Source organism: Bufo bufo, chromosome 2, assembly GCF_905171765.1.
Source record: "Bufo bufo chromosome 2, aBufBuf1.1, whole genome shotgun sequence".
Taxonomy (NCBI): Eukaryota; Metazoa; Chordata; class Amphibia; order Anura; family Bufonidae; genus Bufo; species Bufo bufo.
In genome coordinates, this window is record NC_053390.1 from 192,440,871 (window position 1) to 192,461,664 (window position 20,794).

The following is a 20,794-nucleotide window of genomic DNA, read 5'->3' on the forward strand; positions in this document are numbered from 1 at the left end:
AGACATCACTGTTATCCCCTGTGATTGTTGGGGGGCACATCTGACTTGGCCATGAGTGACACGGTTTACCTGGCTGCTGCTGAACACTGTGATTTCTACACGGGGCTAAACTCCCATTTGCCCTAGGTTCACTGTAATTAGCACCAGCCACTTTGAGATATATATACCTGACCCCCCAGTGATACTTACTGGAGGATATAGACTTTTAGTCTCATCTCCCCTTATGCTCATGACTTATCTTTCTAAGACCCCTGGGCATAGTTTGTGTGACTCCTACTATAAACAGGGGGTCTATTGGTTTGTTTTGATAGGGCTCATATCCCTGCCCCCTTTTTTAAGCATTTTTAATAAAATTTGCTGTTTTAGCGTCCCTATTAATTTTCGTGGAACAAAATGAGTAAAATACAATCATAAAAAAAATTGCCCCTGAAGCTGTACATAGCCTTTAAATTAACAATTTGGGGCACTGCAGATCCAGCAGGAAGGAGAAGTTTAAGTCCTTCCTTTATATTTCTCATTTTCCTCTAACTCTCTTCTGGCTTTGGATCAAAAAAATTGCATCAATAGCTTTGTCAAAAATTGTGTGACACCACCCTCATGCTCTGAGCATGAGCCTTAACTTAAACACATTTATTTCCTGTGCATTGTATTGAAAGATGCACTTTAAATATGTACCTGCCATTTTTAACATATTTTTTAGCATGTTATTTGTACAGGACTTTGGTGTAAACTGGAGGGTGAAAAAGAGTGCAGAACAAGACTGGACCCACCAATGGATGGCACAGAATGTGGCAGTGAAAAGGTATGTAGCTATTTTATTTTTTAATTAATATATGTATGAACAAAAAAGTGAAAATTTACTATGTATATAATTTCATATGGATATCCGTGACTAGATTGCATCACAGCACTCAAGCATATTTGCAGTTAGAGAAACAGATTCATCCAGGCATTAGTAAGACAAAATCATTAGATAAGTGTTAGAGCAGCCATGAAATTGAATGATTTGGTCCGCTTGGGGCATAAATGATTTAGAGATGGCTCGCAGACGCATTTCAGACACTCCATGCATCACAAAATCTTCTGTACCCATATTGCTGAGGCCTAAAGGAGCAAAATGTTCAATTTTATCGCTATACTAACATTATTGATTTTATTTTATTAATGGCTGGATGAATTTGTCTTATAAAATACTAACTGCCAATAAACTTGAGTGCTGTGGATTTCTTCATTGTTGAAAATAGAGACTGCAAGAGGTAAAGCGTATAGAGTTAATTGCTCACTACACTGTATACCTTTAATTATTGCATCACCTGCATAGACCTTGGCACCTTAGCGCTCAGGTAAGAAATAATTTGGGCAAAATCAGATCAGCCTAAAACATGGAAAACAACTATTCTTCAGCATTTGCCTCTTGCATCACTCATTGTGAGGACGTAGTAGGTGGTAAGATTGATGTGGTTAGTATTAGAGTTGAGCGGACACCTGGATGTTCGGGTTCGACGAGTTTGGCCGAACTTGAAAAAAAAGTTCGGGTCCGCGACCCGAACTTGACCCCGAACCCCATTGAAGTCAATGGGGACCCGAACTTTTGGGCACTAAAATGGCTCTAAAATAGTCCTGGAAAGGGCTAGGGGGCTGCAAAAGGCATCAAAATGTGCTTAAGAGCATGGCAACTGTTCTGCAAACAAATGTGGATAGGGAAATGACTTAAAATAACATAAAATACAGAAAAAATAAAAATAACAATCTGGATCTAGGAGTAGGAGATTGAGGAGGCGGTGGATGGGTGGATGTGGCGGTTTAGGTTGACGTGGCGGTGTAGGTGGAAGCGGCGGTGAAGGAGGAATAGGTAGCCAACACTGATTTGTGTTATTTTTTATTTTTTAATTGGGGTATCCCCCAAAATATTGGGACATATAACAAAATAAAACAAAGAATAAGTGCACTTGAGTACAAGAATGGATGGTTGAGGCTGGTATAAATGTCTATTCTGCACAAGGTACGGACAAGTCCTGTGGGATCCATGCCTGGTTCATTTTAATAAATGTAAGCTTGTCCACATTGGCTGCGGCCTGTGATAATGCTCTCTGCCGTACTAAACACACGTTCACACTATACACTGGCTGCAGGGCAGGTCAGCACCTCCAAGGCTGACAAAGATTTTCCACATTTTGGCCATGCTAATCCTGCCTTCTCAGGTGCTGGCGGTGCCCCAGCTGCGTTGGCGACCTCTTCCTCCTCCTCTGTCTTCGCCTTGTGCTTCCACTGTGCCCCCGCTGTCAGGTGGGAATGCCATCATCAGCGTGCGCTTGTAGTCGGGCATCTTCCGATCAGTAACAGATGTTTTCACAAAATCTACTTCCCTGTCAGCAATTCAGAGCAGGGGTTCATTCACGGCAAAAGGGGGTTCAGGTCACACAGCAATAGAACAGAGGATTTTGAGAGATTTAGGCCCATGTCACCCAGGCACAGCAGGGGTTCATTCACAGCAAAAGGGGGTTCATGTCACCCAGCAATAGAACAGAGGATTTTGAGAGATTTAGGCCCCTGTCACGCAGGCACAACAGGGGTTCATTCATTGCAAAAGGGGGTTCATGTCACCCAGCAATACAACAGACGATTTTGAGAGATTTAGGCCCCTGTCACCCAGGCACAGCAGGGGTTCATTCACGGCAAAAGTGGGTTCTTGTCACCCAGCGATAGAACAGAGGATTTTGAGAGAACAAGGCCCATGTCACCCAGGCACAGCAGGGGTTCATTCATGGCAAAAGGGGGTTCATGTCACCCAGCAATAGAACAGAGGATTTTGAGAGATTTAGGCCCATGTCACCGAGGCACAGCAGGGGTTCATTCACGGCAAAAGGGGGTTCATGTCACCCAGCAATAGAACAGAGGATTTTGAGAGATTTAGGCCCCTGTCACCCAGGCACAGCAGGGGTTTGTATGCACCAAAAATGGTAAAATGTCACCCGACAATTGAAAATAAGAATTTTTTCAATTTAGGGCACTAAAATTGGCAGTTTTTTGCATTAACATGGCTCTAAAATAGTCCTTGAAAGGGCTAGAGGGATGTAAAAGGCAGTAAGATGTGCTTAAGAGCATGGCAACTGCTCTGCAAACAAATGTGGATAGGGAAATAACTTAAAATAAAATAAAATAACTAAAAATTAAAAATTATTAACCTGCAACTCAGAGAAGGAGGTGGATATGGAGTCGGAGGTTGAGGAGGCGGTGAATGTGGTGTTGTAGGTGGAGGCAGCAATGGAGGAGGAAGAGGTAGCCAACAATGTTTTTTATTTTTTTTTATTGGTGTAGGTAGCCCCCAAAATATTGGGACAAATCAAAAAAAAGAAAACAAAGAATCTTTGCACTTGACTTCAGTACAAGAATGTATGTTTAATCGTGGTATAAATGTCTATTCTGCACAAGGTACAGACAAGTCTTGTGGGATCCAAGCCTGGTTCATTTTAATAAACGTGAGCTTGTCCACGTTGGCTGTGGACAGGCGGCTGCGCTTGTCTGTGATAAAAACACAAAATGATCCCTCTTCCTCCTGTGCCACATCCTCTTCCATCATCGCCATGAGCGTTTTTTCAAGGAGGCATAGAAGTGGGATAGTAACGCTGAGAACGGCGTTATCGGCACTGGCCATGTTGGTGGAGTACTCGAAACAGCGCAACAAGGAACATAGGTCTCGCATTGAGGCCCAGTCATTGGTGGTGAAGTGGTCCGCCGAGCGACTCACCCGTGCGTGCTGCAGCTGAAACTCCACTATCGCCTGCTGCTGCTCGCACAGTCTGGCCAGCATGTGCAAGGTGGAGTTCCACCTTGTGGGCACATCGCATATGAGGCGGTGAGCGGGAAGGCCGAATTTACGCTGCACCGCTGACAGGTGAGCAGCAGCAGGGTGAGAACGCCGAAAGCGCGCACAGACGGCCCGCACTTTATGCAGCAACTCTGACATGTCGGGGTAATTTTTAAGGAATCTCTGCACCACCAAATTCAGCACATGTGCCAGGCAAGGGTTGTGCGTCAAACCGGCTAGTCCCAGAGCTGCTACGAGATTTCGCCCATTATCGCACACCACCAGGCCGGGCTTGAGGCTGACTGGCACAAACCACTCATCGGTCTATTGTTCAAGGCCTGTCCACAGCTCCTGCGCGGTGTGGTGTTTGTCCCCCAATCAGATAAGTTTTAAAACTGCCTGCTGTCGTTTACCCCTGGCTGTGCTGAAGTTGGTGGTGAAGGTGTTACGCTGACTGGATGAGGAGCTGGTAGAGGATGAGGAAGCAGAGTAGGAGGAGGAAGCAACAGGAGGCAAACTGAAGCGCCCTGCAATCCTCGGTGGTGGAAGGACATGCGCCAAACTGCTATCCGCCTCAGGCCCAGCTGCCACTGCATTTACCCAGTGTGCTGCTATGGAGATATAACTGCCCTGACCGTGCTTACTGGTCCACGTATCCGTAGTCAGGTGCACCTTGCCACAGATGGCGTTGCACAGTGCACACCTGATTTTGTCCCCTACTAGGTTGTGAAGGGAAGGGATGGCTCGCCTTGAAAAGTAGTGGCGGCTGGGCACGACGTACTGTGGGACAGCCACCGCCATAAGGCCTTTAAAACTATCCGTCTCCACCAGACGGAATGACAGCATTTCAAAGGCAAGAAATTTAGAAATGCTGGCAATCAGGGCTAGGGATCGCGGGTGGGTAGGGGGGTACTTCCTCTTCCTCTCCAGCGTTTGGGATATGGAGAGCTGAACGCTTCCGTGGGACATTGTAGAGATGCTTGGTGACCCAGGTGTTGGTGTTGCTGGCAGATCCTCTGTTTGCGGGGTGCCAGGTGGCACTGTCACTCCAGAGGTGGATGAAGAGGCCGCGACTGCAGCAGAAGAGGAAACAGGAGGAGCCAGAGACCTTTCTTGGTTTTTGAGGTGTCTACTCCACTGCAGCTCATGCTTTGCACTTAAATGCCTAGTTGTAGCAAACTCACCTTTTTGCCAGAGTTTGCCATGAGCTTTTGGAGGGGGCTGCGTGCCCGCCTCTTGCCCTGGGATTATGGTCCCTTAAGTTATTGGGTCTTAAGGCACTTGGGACTGAGCCCTCTGTACCTGGATTGCATTATTTGCCTTACTTGCTTGGATTTTACTATTCCCATGGTGAGAACAATGGATGAAGCACATGGTGAGAACAATAGATAGCGGCCATTTTAACTCACAGACACTGTTCTGACTTTTCAACACGGTGCTATCTTGCCTATATTTGGTGCACAGAGACATCATTCAGTAGTTTGAAACTACCAAACAGGGGACACATTTATTAGTGACTATTTTCTGTATAACTTGTATATTTTCGGTGTAACTGGCATAAAACATTATCTAGAAAACTACTGGACGGATGTGGGTGAATTTTGGATATGTGGTTATACTGGTTATGGGGTTATTGCATGTTTTGGGGTTCCTGTGATATGTTTTATAAAACTGTATTTCTCTGCCTTTGATAATTATATTCGCCATTGTGTTCAGTAATCATCACCGGCAGAGGGGAGGATTTTGTGTGGGAGTGTCTGTGTGTATTGTACGGATTGATTGGTTGTATTTCAAAACCCTGTGGGCAGTACTATGTTTGTGGATTGTGAATAAAAGAGGCTGTATGCCCCAGGACAGTCACTTCTGCTTGACCTCAAAACGAAGTGCCGTCTCGTTATTGGGGGAATTGGATTGTATGCTGATTGCCAGGAGTGTAAGCCGATTGTATGCTTTTCCTGTTCCGCGGTTTCCAGGATTTGTGTAGTTTGCAGTTCGGCAGACTGGTGCTTGCAGTAGCTGCCTGTGCATGGAAAGGAGAATATCGTCGGAACGGAGTTGTGTGCTGAACGGTCCATTACACTAGTCATGCAGGTTGTGCTTAGGTTGAGAACGTTTATGCCTCGCTTCAGGCTCTGATTGCACAGCGTGCAAACCACTCGTGTCTTGTCGTCAGCACATTGTCTAAAGAACTGCCACGCCAGGGAACTCCTTGGAGCTGGCTTTGGTGTGCTCAGTCCCTTGCTGCGGTGGGCAGTAGGAGGCGTACTGTCTAGAGGACGGCTGCTCCGCTTTTGCATCCTGCTCCCTCTTCTGCTGTGCTTATGGCTCTGTGTGACCACCGCCTCTTCCTCCGAACTACATTGGTCACTCGCATGACCTTGATTCCATGTGGGGTCGAGGACCTCCACATCATCTTCCACCAAGTCTTCACCCCTGACTTCCTTGTCGGTCTGCACACTTTCGAAAGCCCCAGCAGTTGGCACCAGTGTTTCGTCATCATCGGAGACGTGCTGCGATGGTCCTCCCATGTACTCATCTTGAAAAATAAGTGGTTGGGCATCGGTGCACTCAATCTCTTCCACTTCTGGGGCAGGGATATGTGGATGGCCCTGGGAAACCCTGCTAACACAGTCATCAAAAAGCAGAAGAGACTGCTGCATGACTTGGGGCTCAGCCTGCTTGGCTGATTTGCAAGGGGGTGAGGTGAAAGATTGATGGACATCGGCTGCAGGTGCCAACTGCGGTCTTTCAGCAGGAGACTGAGTGGGAGACAATGTGAAGGAACTGGATCCACTGTCAGCAACCCAATCTACTATCGCCTGTACTTGTTCAGGCCTCACCATTTGTAGAGCAGCAATAGGCCCGACCAAATACCACTGCAGGTTTTGTCGCCTACTCGCACCTGAGGAAGGGGTTTCACTTGTGCGTGTAGCTGGCACAGATCGACCACGTCCTCTCCCTGCAACAGGAGCTCCACCAGCAGCACCATGACCTGGGCCACGTGCCTTATTTGACGCTCTCCTCATATTTTTTTAATTTAGGATCTTGCCCTAAATGGGTGTTTAATTAATAGTAGAATAGAACGACAGCATGTAAAGGGTGTATCTCACACGGCCTGAACCAGACTAGGCCTCAATAAAATATTTTTTTGCCCAAAATGGCTGTATTTCAAATGCCTAATTCAAACCCCTCTATGTAGAGATAGTATCTCAGAGGGCCTGAACCTCTGTAGGCCTGCAGTAAATATATCTTTGCACAAAATGGCTGTATTTCAAATGCCTAATTCAAACCCCTGTATGTAGAGGGGGGATCACACACGCCCTGAATCAGTGTAGGCCTGAAGTAAAGATTTATTTGCACAAAATGGCTGTATTTCAAATGGCTTTATTTCAAATTGCTGAATCAAACCCTTGTATGTATAGGGGGATCACATACGCCCTAAATCAGTGTAGGCCTGAAGGAAATATATCTTTGCACAAAATGGCTGTATTTCAAATGGCTGTATTTCAAATGCCTAATTCAAACCCCTGTAAGTATAGGGGGGATCACACACGCCCTGAATCAGTGTAGGCCTGAAGTAAATATATCTTTGCACAAAAAGGCTGTTTTTCAAATGGCTGTATTTCAAATGCCTAATTCAAACCCCTGTATATATAGGGGGGATCACACACGCCCTGAATCAGTGTAGGCCTGAACTAAATATATCTTTGCACAAAATGGCTGTATTTCAAATGCCCAATTCAAACCCCTGTATGTAGAGGTGGTATCTCAGAGGGCCTGAACCTCTGTAGGCCTGAAGTAAATATACAGTTAGGTCCATAAATATTGGGACATCGACACAATTCTAACATTTTTGGCTCTATACACCACCACAATGGATTTGAAATAAAACGAACAAGATGTGCTTTCACCGCAAACTGTCAGCTTTAATTTGAGGGTATTTACATCCAAATCAGGTGAACGGTGTAGGAATTACAACAGTTTGCATATGTGCCTCCCACTTGTTAAGCAACCAAAAGTAATGGGACAATTGGCTTCTCAGCTGTTCCATGGCCAGGTGTGTGTTATTCCCTCATTATCCCAATTACAATGAGCAGATAAAAGGTCCAGAGTTAATTTCAATTGTGCTATTTGCATTTGGAATGTGTTGCTGTCAACTCTCAAGATGAGATCCAAAGAGCTGTCACTATCAGTGAAGCAAGCCATCATTAGGTTGAAAAAACAAAACAAACCCATCAGAGAGATAGCAAAAACATTAGTGGTGGCCAAAACAACTGTTTGGAACATTCTTAAAAAGAGGGAACGCACCGGTGAGCTCAGCAACACGAAAAGATCCGGAAGACCACGGAAAACAACGGTGGTGGATGACCAAAGAATTCTTTACCTGGTGAAGAAAACACCCTTCACAACAGTTGGCCAGATCAAGAACACTCTTCAGGAGCTAGGTGTATGTGTGTCAAAGTCAACAATCAAGAGAAGACTTCACCAGAGTGAATACAGAGGGTTCACCACAAGATGTAAACCATTGGTGAGCCTCAGAAAAAGGAAGGCCAGATTAGAGTTTGCCAAACGACATCTAAAAAAGCCTTCACAGTTCTGGAACAACATCCTATGGACAGATGAGACCAAGATCAACTTGTACTAGAGTGATGGGAAGAGAAGAGTATGGAGAAGGAAAGGAACTGCTCATGATCCTAAGCATACAACCTCATCAGTGAAGCATGGTGGTGGAAGTGTAATGGCGTGGGCATGTATGGCTGCCAATGGAACTGGTTCTCTTGTATTTATTGATGATGTGACTGCTGACAAAATCATCAGGATGAATTCTGAAGTGTTTCGGGCAATATTATCTGCTCATATTCAGCCAAATGCTTCAGAACTCATTGGACGGTGCTTCACAGTGCAGATGGACAATGACCCAAAGCATACTGCAAAAGCAACCAAAGAGTTTTTTAAGGGAAAGAAGTGGAATGTTATGCAATGGCCAAGTCAATCACCTGACCTGAATCCGATTGAGCATGCATTTTACTTGCTGAAGACAAAACTGAAGGGAAAATGACCCAAGAACAAGCAGGAACTAAAGACAGTTGCAGAAGAGGCCTGGCAGAGCACCACCAGGGATGAAACCCAGCATCTAGTGATGTCTATGCATTCCAGACTTCATGCTGTAATTGACTGCAAAGTATTTGCAACCAAGTATTAAAAAGGGAAAGTTTGATTTATGATTATTATTTTGTCCCATTACTTTTGGTCCCTTAACAAGTGGCAGGCGCATATGCAAACTGTTGTAATTTCTACACCGTTCACCTGATTTGGATGTAAATACCCTAAAATTAAAGCTGACAGTCTGCAGTTAAAGCACATCTTGTTCGTTTCATTTCAAATCCATTGTGGTGGTGTATAGAGCCAAAAATTTTAGAATTGTGTTGATGTCCTAATATTTATGGACCTGACTGTATCTTTGCACAAAATGGCTGTATTTCAAATGGCTGTATTTCAAATGCCTAATTCAAACCCCTGTATGTAGAGGGTGTATCTTACAGGGCCTGAACCACTGTAGGCCTGAATTCAATATTGGTGCACCAAATGGCGGTATTTAAAATCTTTGAATGTAACCCAAATGTATTAAGGGTGTATCTCACAATGACATCTGCATCAAAGGCTGCCAACTAATTTTTTTGTGCCCAAATGAGTGTTTGTTTAAAAACTGAATTTGACAGCAGTATATAAGCCTGTAATTTCACACGTGCTGATGCTGCAAGGCCTGAAAATAGTGTTTTTTGTCAAAAGAGTGTGTTTTTCAAACCTCAGAAAATGATGGGTGTATTTCTACCTTAAATTGCACACTGACTAATACAGATGTTGTAGATTGCCAAAAAAGTCTTTTTTTGCTAACAGAATATGAAAGCTGTAGATATTAAACTTGAATTTAACACTTGCAGATCTGGAAAATACTGTTTTTTGAAAAAAATATATGTGTGTTTTTCAAACCCCGGAAAATGATGGGTGTATTTCTACCTTAAATTGCACACTGACTAATACAGATGTTGTAGTTTTCCCCAAAAAAATTGTGATTTGCAATGTCCCAAAAGCTCAGATGGTGCATTGAGCATGCATAAAATGGCTGCCGCAGCCACCCTCCTAACTAACAGAATTCTAAAAGTTTGTATTTTTTGGTCAATGAGCTCAGGGCAGGGTAAAACGATAGTGCCCTGCACCCACGCAACCATTTCTCTGTAGATCGCTTAGTTAGTCTCTCCTATGCTCTCCCTGAAATCACAAGTCCAGCAGCATCCTCTCCCTACACTTGTAACAGCAGAGTGACGTGCAGCGCTACGTGACTCAAGCTTATATAGAGCCTGGGTCACATGCTGCTCTGGCCAATCACAGCCATGCCATTAGTAGGCATGGCTGTGATGGCCTCTTGGGGCAAGTAGTATGATGCTTGTTGATTGGCTGCTGTGCAGCCTTTCAAAAAGCGCCAAGAAAGCGGCGAACACCGAACCCGAACTTTTACGGAAATGTTCGGGTTTGGGTCCAGGGTCCCAAAATCATAAAGTTCGGTACGAACCCGAACTTTACAGTTCGGGTTCGCTCACCCCTAGTTAGTATGCTACATACAGTAGCAAAAATCTGCATAAGAAATCAATACACTCTAATGTGTTCTGATAAGATTCAGGCCTGTCAGAAAACATTAGTAAGATCCTAGGAGGTGAGAAACTCATCAATTTTGGAAAGTAACTGGCCGTAGTGCTAAGGGCCAAGGTCCAGCTTATAGAAAAGAGTGAGAGCACTTATTAGAAATGTCTAACATTGTATAAAAATAGATATCTCTATAGGACATATTTTTAACGTGATCTAAATCGAGATGCATACTGTACATGCACTTCCAGACAAATGTCTTTTTAAATGCATTGTTTCTGAGCTAAAAGGGGTTATCCGAGATCTATAAAAACTTGAATATTTAACTAAATGTAAAATAACTTGAGGCCGTAATACGGTGTATTTGCACAAGTATATACATTATTTTGTGTGTGTTTCAGGTATTTCCCAATGCATTAAAATCTTAAAGTATTTATTGCAGCAATTAGTTACAACATAAGGGGAATGCATTCATCCATAATGGGGACTCTGTTTAGTATCAGTCAACAGCTTCCAGTCTCGTTCCGGAGTTTATTTTGCGCTATCAGAATTAATTGCGTTCAAAGTTTCCATTAATACCATATGGACATTTTTCTCACATGAAATAGACAATTAAAATAGAAGACTTTGTAGTAAGATGTTGACAGCAAATATATTTGAGCCCTAGTGTGATTCTCTTTAAAGCAGAATGCCAAATATATGCTGAGCCTGTCATGCAATTTTCAGTATTTCCAACATAAACACGCCAAGCGACACATAATCTTTACGAAAGGTTGTTTGGTCTAAAATAAAAGTTTATAAATGTAAATTTGGTGAACCAGAAATGTTTCATATTAAGCAACCGTTTTCTAATATAGTAAAGATACAGCCATACGTTCAGGTTTCCTGATGTAGTTTTCGAAGCCAAAATCAGGAGCAGATCATAAAAGTAAAGAAAATATAATGGACAGATATGACTTCTCTTTTTTAAATTCACTTGGCTTCCAAAACTGCATCAGGAAACATGAACATGTGGCTGTATCCTAAGGGATCAAGGAAAAATTCTCCCTGCTGTAGATTAGCAGCAACGTTTGTCTTGGTTCCTTAAAAATCATGGTACTTGCATCGCTTGGGGGTGTAAAAACTTCTCCGCAGTCATAAAAAAGCATGAGCACCCACCTATGTATGGTAAACATCTTTATCCCTCACCTATCTACTTCTGTCTGCAGTTTTGACACACTCGATTAAAAGAGCAAAAATATATGATATTGTATAATGAAATGAAAATGCAGCTGTGGTAGACATTAATTATTGACACATTTATACACAGTGGTGTAGAGTTGGAGAATGCACCAGTATGACATCATCTTCTGAACACCTGTCTGGGGAGTGGAGTTCTTGGAGTTCCTGCAGCAGAACATGTGGAGCTGGAGTCCGCAGCAGACAGCGTAAATGTCTTAGGTAACAACATATATTCATTGTTATTCTCCTCATTTGTTATCTTCAAGATACACTAGTCATGAGGAAAAACTAAGTACACAGTTTTTTATGGTTTTGCGTATCAGCAGGGGCGTAACTACCATAGCGGCAGACTATGCGACTACTATGGGGCCCAGGGCAAGAGGGGGCCCACTCTTAGTTGAGATTATCTCCTCTTCTACTGGAGGTGAAAACTTGGTCAGGACTCTACCCTCTAAAGGAACAACTTTTAGCAAATGAAGCAGTGGAAAAATTACCCAAGGGTTATTTATAGGGGTTTAGGCAGAAACCCTTCTGTCCTGTGTGGAGGGCCTGGTTTGATCCTTGTTATGGGGCCCTTACTTCTCTATGTACCCCACTGCGTATCAGGACATAAAAAAAAAAATCTGGTCCTTAGAAGGTCCTAAAATTAGGTAAATACGACTTTAGATGAACCACAGAACACAACAGATTCCACAGTTTCATTAATCACTCATTTTTAACAGAAATAAAGCCAAAATGGAAAAGCTCTGTGTGAAAAACTAAGTACAATCCATGAAGCAATAGTTTGTAGAACTGTCTTTAGCAGCAATAACTTGTAGTTATTGTTTTCTCTATGACTTTACCTAGCATCATTCTGGAAGGGCTGTGGAGTTGGAGTCGAGGTCAAAGCTAATTTTGGGTGGAGTCAAAGTCAGTAGGAATGTATCTGTTATTAATATTCAGTAATTAATACATTTATTAACTTTCATATAAATTGAGTAAACATTTAGAAATTTGAACTATAAATATTAGAGATGAGTGAATCGAATCCAACAAATTGGAATTCAATCAAAATTTCATGATAAATTTGATTTGCCGCAAAGCGGTAAACCTGAAATAGTGTAAAGAAAACAAAAAAAAAAATCATACTTACCTCCTCCATTTGCTCGCAACGGGACGGCAGTCACCATCTTGATTGAAGATCTCTGCTGAAATCCTGTGGTTGATGACGTATGACCTCACCATGCCGGCCAGTGTGATGACGTCAACTCAGGCCGTGCGAGATTTTGCGCAAAATCTTCAAGCAAGATGGCGGCAGCCGGCCCGTCGCGAGCAAATGGAGGCAGTAAGTATGATTTAATTTTTTTTCTGTTAATTTTAAACTGTATTATTACTCTCAGATGCCATGATCAGGTATGAACGCAGCACCTGAGGGGTACTGTTCTGCTCAGCTGAGTTAGAGAATCATTACAGATCACGTCTGCCTCAGTCTTGTGATTATAGCAACATCTAGCGGTGTTAAGTTGTATTACACTTTGTTTTTCCTGTTAAAAAGACTACTGCATTGTGGGCGGTGCACTGCATTGTGGGAGTGCAAAGCATCCTGGGAAAGAGAAGTCTCCAGTCTCCAGGACACATAAGCAGAACTGTCCTATGCATGTCTCCTTCTCAAACTCCACCATCCTTGTAAAATCATATCTGGTGAGAGATCTACATTTGTTTCAGGGACATCATGTTATGCAGAGCTGTTCAGCTAGTTGAAATTGTTACTCAGGGAACTGTTATTACTGTTAGCTAGCCATGCAATCTTATGTACAGGCAGCCATTTTACCATGTGTTTTCAGTGTTAATGTAATGTGATAGTACATGATATGCTATGCTTAATACTTATACATGTTATTTGTATTCTTGTAGTTTTACCAAACAATCCTGTTTTACCGATCAATCAACAATCCTATTTTACCAATCAATCACACACTTTTACAATCTCTCATTCACGCGCATCGCAGAGAGAGTACAACCTGTTGACCAATAAACAAGTTAGACTACAAAGAACAGTCCTCTTATTTGGAAGACAGGAATGGTTTGTGCTGAATCTCAGACTGCACACTGTGTGAACGTGTATGAAGACAGAACAGGTACAATGATAGGGAGCAACGCTATCGCAGCTCCCTGTCATTGCACCCGGTACTTACAAAAAAATGCACTTTTTGACAATTTTTTTTTTTATATTCGGCAAAGAAGCCGAATCGAGTTTTCCAAAAGTTTGCTCATCTCTAATAAATATATTTTATGTTCTATCAGTCTTATTTATCCAGCACAGTGATAAGCAGGGTGTTCTAGTAGTAGTAGAAAAATAGTTCTCATCTCTACTGTGTTCTCTTCTGTCTCTTAGGGCTCACGCACACAAACTTATTTTTATTTCCGTGTATGTTCCGTTTTTGTTGCAGACCGAATGCGGAACCATTCATTTCAATGGGTCCGCAAAAAAACGGAAGTTACTTTGTGTAAATTTTGTTTCCGTATGTCTGTTCAGCAAAAAAATAGAACATGTCCCATTATTGTCCACATTACGGACAAGAATAGAACTGTTCTATTAGGGGCCAGCTGTTCTGTTCTGCGAAATATGGAATGCACATGGACGCCATCCTTATTTTTTGCAGATCTGTGTTTTGTGGACTGCAAAATACATACGGTCGTGTGCATGAGCCCTTATACTAATTATCTTCATGTTGCTCCAAGGCACATAGTTGCAATGGCTATAACTGTGCAGCTCATGCTAGAGGAGGAAGTTCACCTCTGGGCATGCCTGCAATTAGTGTTGAGCGAATCGAAGTATCTGAAGTGGACTTCAATCCAAATTTCATGGAAAATTCGATTTGCCACGAAGCCGGATTTCCTCGTGCTTCGTGGTAATTAATAAAAAAATTTTTTAATCAAGATGGATACAGTGGCCTCTTCATACTCAAATGGATAAGGTGAGTATTTTTCTTTTAACCGACTAACCCATGAAGACCTAATTTTTTTTATCTCAGATGCCTCGATCAGTGATGAAAGCGACATCTGAGGGGTTCAATGACGGGGAGCGGCGCAATTGCCACCCCCCATCTTTGCACCCACTACTTACAAAGAAATGTACTTTATGACAAAGTAATTCATCACTAAGCGAATCTCTTTGCAAAATTCTGCGAAGCAGCCGAATCAAAGTTTTGAAAACTTCGATCATCTCTACCTGCAGTCTTCTCAGAACAAGACAGGAAGACAGAATTAAAGTTGTCGTCTGGGAATAAGTAATTTTTCACTGTTACACGTAGCATGTCTCTGCTCTGGTCCTGCGCTCCATTTCCCATGTGTCCATCTTCTGGTGCATAGCTTGTTTAATTTGTACCTGGCACAGGCATGATGATCTTCTCTGTTGTGGCTTCAGCAGTGATGTGTTTCTCGTGGAGATGTCACCGCTGTGGTCCTGTGGCTGCAAAACAAGTCCAAATCATCACCCCTACACCACCATGCTGATTGGCTGAGGTATCGGGAGTTCGACCATCACAGATCTGATTCTGATATTGATTACCTATCCAAAAGATAGGTCATCATAAAGCAGACAACCCCTTTAAACCATGATGCTATTTTGTTTTTAGAAAAAAAAGAGTCTCCTAGCAACCCTTCCAAAGAAGCCATATTTGTTCAGTCTTTTTCTAATTGTACTATCATGAACTTGAACATTAAACATGCTAATTGAGGCCTGTAGAGTCTTAGATGTAGCTTTGGTTTGTTTGCAGTTTCTCTGAGCCTTAAACGGTCTGACCATGGGATGACATTTTTGGGAGATTCCCCAGGAGATTGTCAACAGTCTTGAATGTTTTCCACTTGTGAATAATCTTTCTCAATGTAGAATGATGGATTTTTGATGGACAAAATGTTTGTAAATAGCATCATAACCCTTTCCAGATTAATAGGCAGCAACAATTGCATCTTTGAAATCATTGATGTATTTCCAACTTGTCATTGCGTTAACACATGCCTGAATGCTCCAGACAAGAAAACTGCCACAACTTCTGCTTTTATAGAGGTGGTCACACTTATTGATGATCAATTAATCAAGGATATTTGATTAGCAGAACCTGGCTGCTACTTACTTTCTTAATTCCTATAGAACCAGAAAGTGTGTACTTAATTTTTCAAACACAGCTTCTGTATTTTGGCCTAGTTTTTTTTCTAATAAATAATGATAATCGTGTGTTGGTCTTCACCTGAGGTTGTATTTACCTAATTCTAAGACCTTCTAAGAACCAGATATTTATTATTATAACCTGATACATAGAATGATAGAATTTAAGAGGGTGTATTTAGATTTTTTTTCATGACTGTATATTATTGTCACTAGATGCTGGCTTCTTTTTATACATAACTCTATTATTTCTTTCTTGTAGCCAAAGCACTGAAGGTCGACAATGCAATGATCCAAAAATACAATATAAAATATGTGAGAACCCACGCTGCCCTCCTGGAGTGCCCGATTTCAGAGACTGGCAATGTCAGACCTTTAGCTTCCGCTCTTCCTACCATAAGCAGAAGCACCGTTGGCATGCTGTCATCAATGAAGGTATTTTTAGAGCATGTTCAAGTAAAAAGATATCATACTTGGTATCTATTAATAATACAGTAAACTTCCTTTAAAGTGTAACTACCATATATTTATTTATTTTTTCTTCTAATGGATAAGGACAATGATAGGAAACATTTTTCTAATACACTTTATTTAGAGACCTGGTACATTTATATGTGAAAATTTGCCCTGAAATATCACTTAGCAGTGGCCTCTAAATGAGCGTTGCTAAAGCATGTCCATCTACATAGTACAGAGCAGCGTTTACTGTGAAGATGGCTGGGGTTAATTCTTTTTCACTCCCTGCTGAATCCTTTATAGAATTAACATATTTACTATGCCTACATACTTTCTCTGCCCTCCTGCTATATTGACACTGATCAGGGTGGCCACCACTGATAGTGAATAATCCTTTTGTATCCCCGGTGCACTGAGTAACCAGCCACTGGGAAATGCAGGGCAGATTGTACAGTCAGCACTGGCTATTGAGCAGGAGAGACAGGGAGTTGCTGATTTACAACACACACATAGTAACATAGTTTGTAAGGCTGAAAAAGACATCTGTAAATCCAGTTCAGCTGGTTATCCTGCAAGTTGATTCAGGAGAAGGCAAATAAACAAACCCTGTGAGGTAGAGGCCAATTTTGCTCATTTTAGGGGAAACAAAATTCCTTCTTGACTCCAGTCAGGCAATCAGAATAATTCCCTGGATCAACGACCTCTCCAAAAATCTAGTAACTATAACCTGTAATATTATTAAACTCCAGAAATACATCCAGGCCCCTCTTAAACTCTTTTAGTGAATTCACCATCACCACGTCCTCAGGCAGAGGGTTCTATAGTCTGACTGCTCTTACCGTAAAGAATCCTCTTCTATGTTTGTGTAGAAGCCTTCTTTCCTCTAGATGCAGAGGCTGTCCCCTCGTCACAGCAGATTTGGATGAATTAGTGTATAAGCACCATGTTATTTTTGAGCAACGTCTCGTCCTTTTTTTATTTTTCTCTCGACGGATGTTTGAGGGCCCATTTTTTGCAGGATGTGTTGCCATTATCATTGCTTCTATTTTTGGGTACATACAGTGGATATAAAAAGTCTACACACCCCTGTTAAAATGCCAGGTTTCTGTGATGTAAAAAAACGAGACAAAGATAAATCATTTCAGAACTTTTTCCACCTTTAATGTGACCTATATACTGTACAACTCTATTTAAAAACAAACTGAAATCCTTTAGGTAGAGGGAAGAGAAAATATAAAAATAAAATAATATGGTTGCATAAGTGCGCACACCCTTAAACTAATAATTTGTTGAAGCACCTTTTGATTTTATTGCAGCACTCAGTCTTTTTGGGTATGAGTCTATCAGCATGGCACATTTTGACTTGGCAAGATTTGCCCACTCTTCTTTGCAAAAACACTCCAAATCTGTCAGATTGCGAGGGCATCTCCTGTGCACAGCCCTCTTCAGATCACCCCACAGATTTTCAATCGGATTCAGGTCTGGGCTCTAGCTGGGCCATTCCAAAACTATACTTTTTCTGGTGAAGCCATTCCTTTGTTGATTTGGATGTATGCTTTGGGTCGTTGTCATGCTGAAAGATGAATTTCCTCTTCATGTTCAGCTTCCTAGCAGAAGCCTGAAGGTTTTGTGCCAATATTGACTGGTATTTGTAACTGTTCATAATTCCCTCTAGCTTAACTAAAGTCCCAGTTCCAGCTGAAGAGAAACAGCCCCAAAGCATGATGCTGCCACCACCATGCTTCACTGTGGGTATGGTGTTCTTTTGGTGATGTGCAGGTGTTTTGGGGCCAAACATATTTTTTTTTAATTATGGCCAAAAGGTTCAACCTTGGTTTCATCAGACCATAACATCTTTTCCCACATGCTTTTGGGAGACTTCAGATGTGTTTTTGCAAAATGTACCCTGGCTTGGATGTTTGTCTTTGTAAGAAAAGGCTTTCGTCTTGCCACTCTACACCATAGCCCACACATATGAATAATCTGGGAGATTGTTGTCACATGTACCACACAGCCAGTACTTGCCAGATATTCCTGCAGCTCCTTTAATGTTGCTGTAGGCCTCTTGTTATCCTCCTAGACCAGTTTTCTTCTTGTCTTTTCATCAATTTTGGAGGGAGGTCCAGTTCTTGGTAATGTCACTGTTGTGCCATATTTTCTCCACTTGATGATGACTGTCTTCACTGTGTTCCATGGTACATCTAATGCCTTGGAAATTATTTTGTACCCTTCTCCTGACTGATACATTTTAACAATGAGATCCTTCTGATGCTTTGGAAGTTCTCTGTGGACCATGGCTTTTGCTGTGGCCTGCGACTAAGAAAATTTCAGGAAAGACCAACTAGAGCAGCTGAACTTTATTTGGGGTTAATCAGAGGCGCTTTAAATGATGGCAGGTGTATGCTGACTCCTATTTAACATGATTTTGAATGTGATTGCTTAATTCTGAACACAGCTACATCCCCAGTTATAAGAGGATGTGCACACTTATGCAACCACATTATTATTATTATTATTTTTTGTTTGTTTTCTTCCCTCCACCTAAAAGATTTCAGTTTGTTTTTCAATTGCGTTGAACAGTTTATAGGTCACATTAAAGGTGGAAAAAGTTTTTTTTTTACAGCACAGAAACCTGACATTTTAATAGGGGTGTGTAGACTTTTTATATCCACTGTACAACCTTGTTATTGCGGAGTTCACCATGTGGGAAAAATGGCGATAGCTTTATTCTGCTGGTCAGTACGATTACAGAGATACCAAGCTATACACTTTTTTTGTGTTTTACAATTTTACAAAGTTTTTTTGCATCACTATTTTCTGAAAGCCATATACATATATTTTTTTACTTTCCTGGCGATAGTTTTGTGTAATGGCTCATTTGCAGAATTAGGTGACATTTTCATAAGCATCATTTACATACCACTTTTTGATCGCTTAGTATTATGCTATTTGTGAGTCAAGTTGACCAAAAATTGGCTGTTCTGGCACAGTTATTATTTTTTCACGACTTTCACCTGACGGTGTAGATCATGTGATATTTTTATAGAGCAGGTCATTAAGGATGAAGCCGTACCTAATATGTCTATTTTTTTCAGTTATGCACAATAAAAGCATTTCTGAAAACAAAAACATGTTTTGGTGTTGCTATATTTAGTCATATTTTTTTAATTTTTTTTATGGAGATGGTCTTGTGTGAGAGTTCGTTTTTGCAGGATGAGTTGATGTTTTCATTGGTACCATTTTGCAGTACATAGTACTTTTTGATCGCTCGATACTAAGCTTTTTGTGAGGTGACCAAAAAATGGCTGTTCTGGCACCATTTTTATTATTTTTTTTACAACGTTTAACTGATGTGGTAGATAATGGGATATTTTTATAGAGCTGGTCATAACGGAGACCTTGTAATGCCTAATATGTCTTTTTTTTTTATTGTACACTGACAGTTCACCTACGAAATCCAGCCTGGGGGGCTGGGCCTAATAATCTTCCATGGCTGGCAGGCCCTGAGAACTTTGTAAGGCCTTGGACTGTTATAGCAGCCATTTGCACCCCATAATTGAATTGTGGGGAGCCCATGGGGTCAGGGGTCAGAGGGAGCTCCTGTGCCTTCATGATCAGAGCACCGTACTATTACGTGTTATTAAAGGGGTATTCCTATCTTCGACAATAGGGGCATATCGCTAGGATATGCCCCCATTGTCTGATAGATTTCCCGGGGTCCGTCCACCACCAAGCGCTAATCCCCGCCTCTCCCATAGAAGTGAATGGGAGCATGCTGCGCATGCACGCCCCAGGCTCCTATTAATTTCTATGGGGCAGACGGCAATAGCCGAGCCAGCGCTCGGCTACTTTCGGCAGCCCCATAGAAATTAATGGAGTGCGGCTGCGCATTCGCAGTGCGCCCTCTTTCACTTTCGGAGCTCCGTTCTCGATATAGGTGGGACCTGCATCTATAAGACAATGGGGGCATATCCTAGCGATATGCCCCCATTGTCTGAGATGAGAAAACCCCTTTAACTCACTTTTCTATGTCGGAAAGTGGTTGAAGAGGATTTCTGGGTTCAGGACATTGATAGTCTATTCTCAGGATAAGCCATCAATATGAGATCAATGAGGGGACCAAATTTTGGCACTCCCAAAATAATCTGTTTAACGGAGCTGCAGTGCTCTTTATTGTTTACCTCAGTCTGTCTTCCTGCATGCTGTTTACTTACGTATTAGTGTTCATTTGAATGGGACAAATCTGAAGAAGCCGCTACTAAGTGGATAATGTGCAGGTAGACAGCTCCATGTAAACAATGAAGAGGCTGCAGCGTGCGCACTCCGGTCAATGCCTGGTTACAATAGAAAACTACAGAGTAGCTAATATATATATATTTTTATATATAAATATATATATATATATATATATATTGTGACACAGTAAAGGGTATTGTCTGGGAAAACAGGTATTTTTCTCCCAGTGTGTGCTGCTGGACTGATTGGCGGCCAGGTGGTGTCAAACACCGGTCTGGATCTCA

At 42.0% G+C, this 20,794-nt stretch overlaps 1 protein-coding gene across 1 annotated transcript in view; it reads left to right on the forward strand.

Moving 5' to 3' along the window:
- Window positions 1-20,794, forward strand: part of ADAMTS19 (ADAM metallopeptidase with thrombospondin type 1 motif 19) — a 366,657-nt gene that overhangs the window by 240,535 nt on the left and 105,328 nt on the right. Inside the window, exons 11-13 of the mRNA XM_040415985.1 lie at window positions 701-802; window positions 11,760-11,890; window positions 16,081-16,253. Of these exons, the coding sequence (XP_040271919.1) occupies window positions 701-802; window positions 11,760-11,890; window positions 16,081-16,253 (406 nt within the window). The remainder of the gene's footprint in view (window positions 1-700; window positions 803-11,759; window positions 11,891-16,080; window positions 16,254-20,794) is intronic.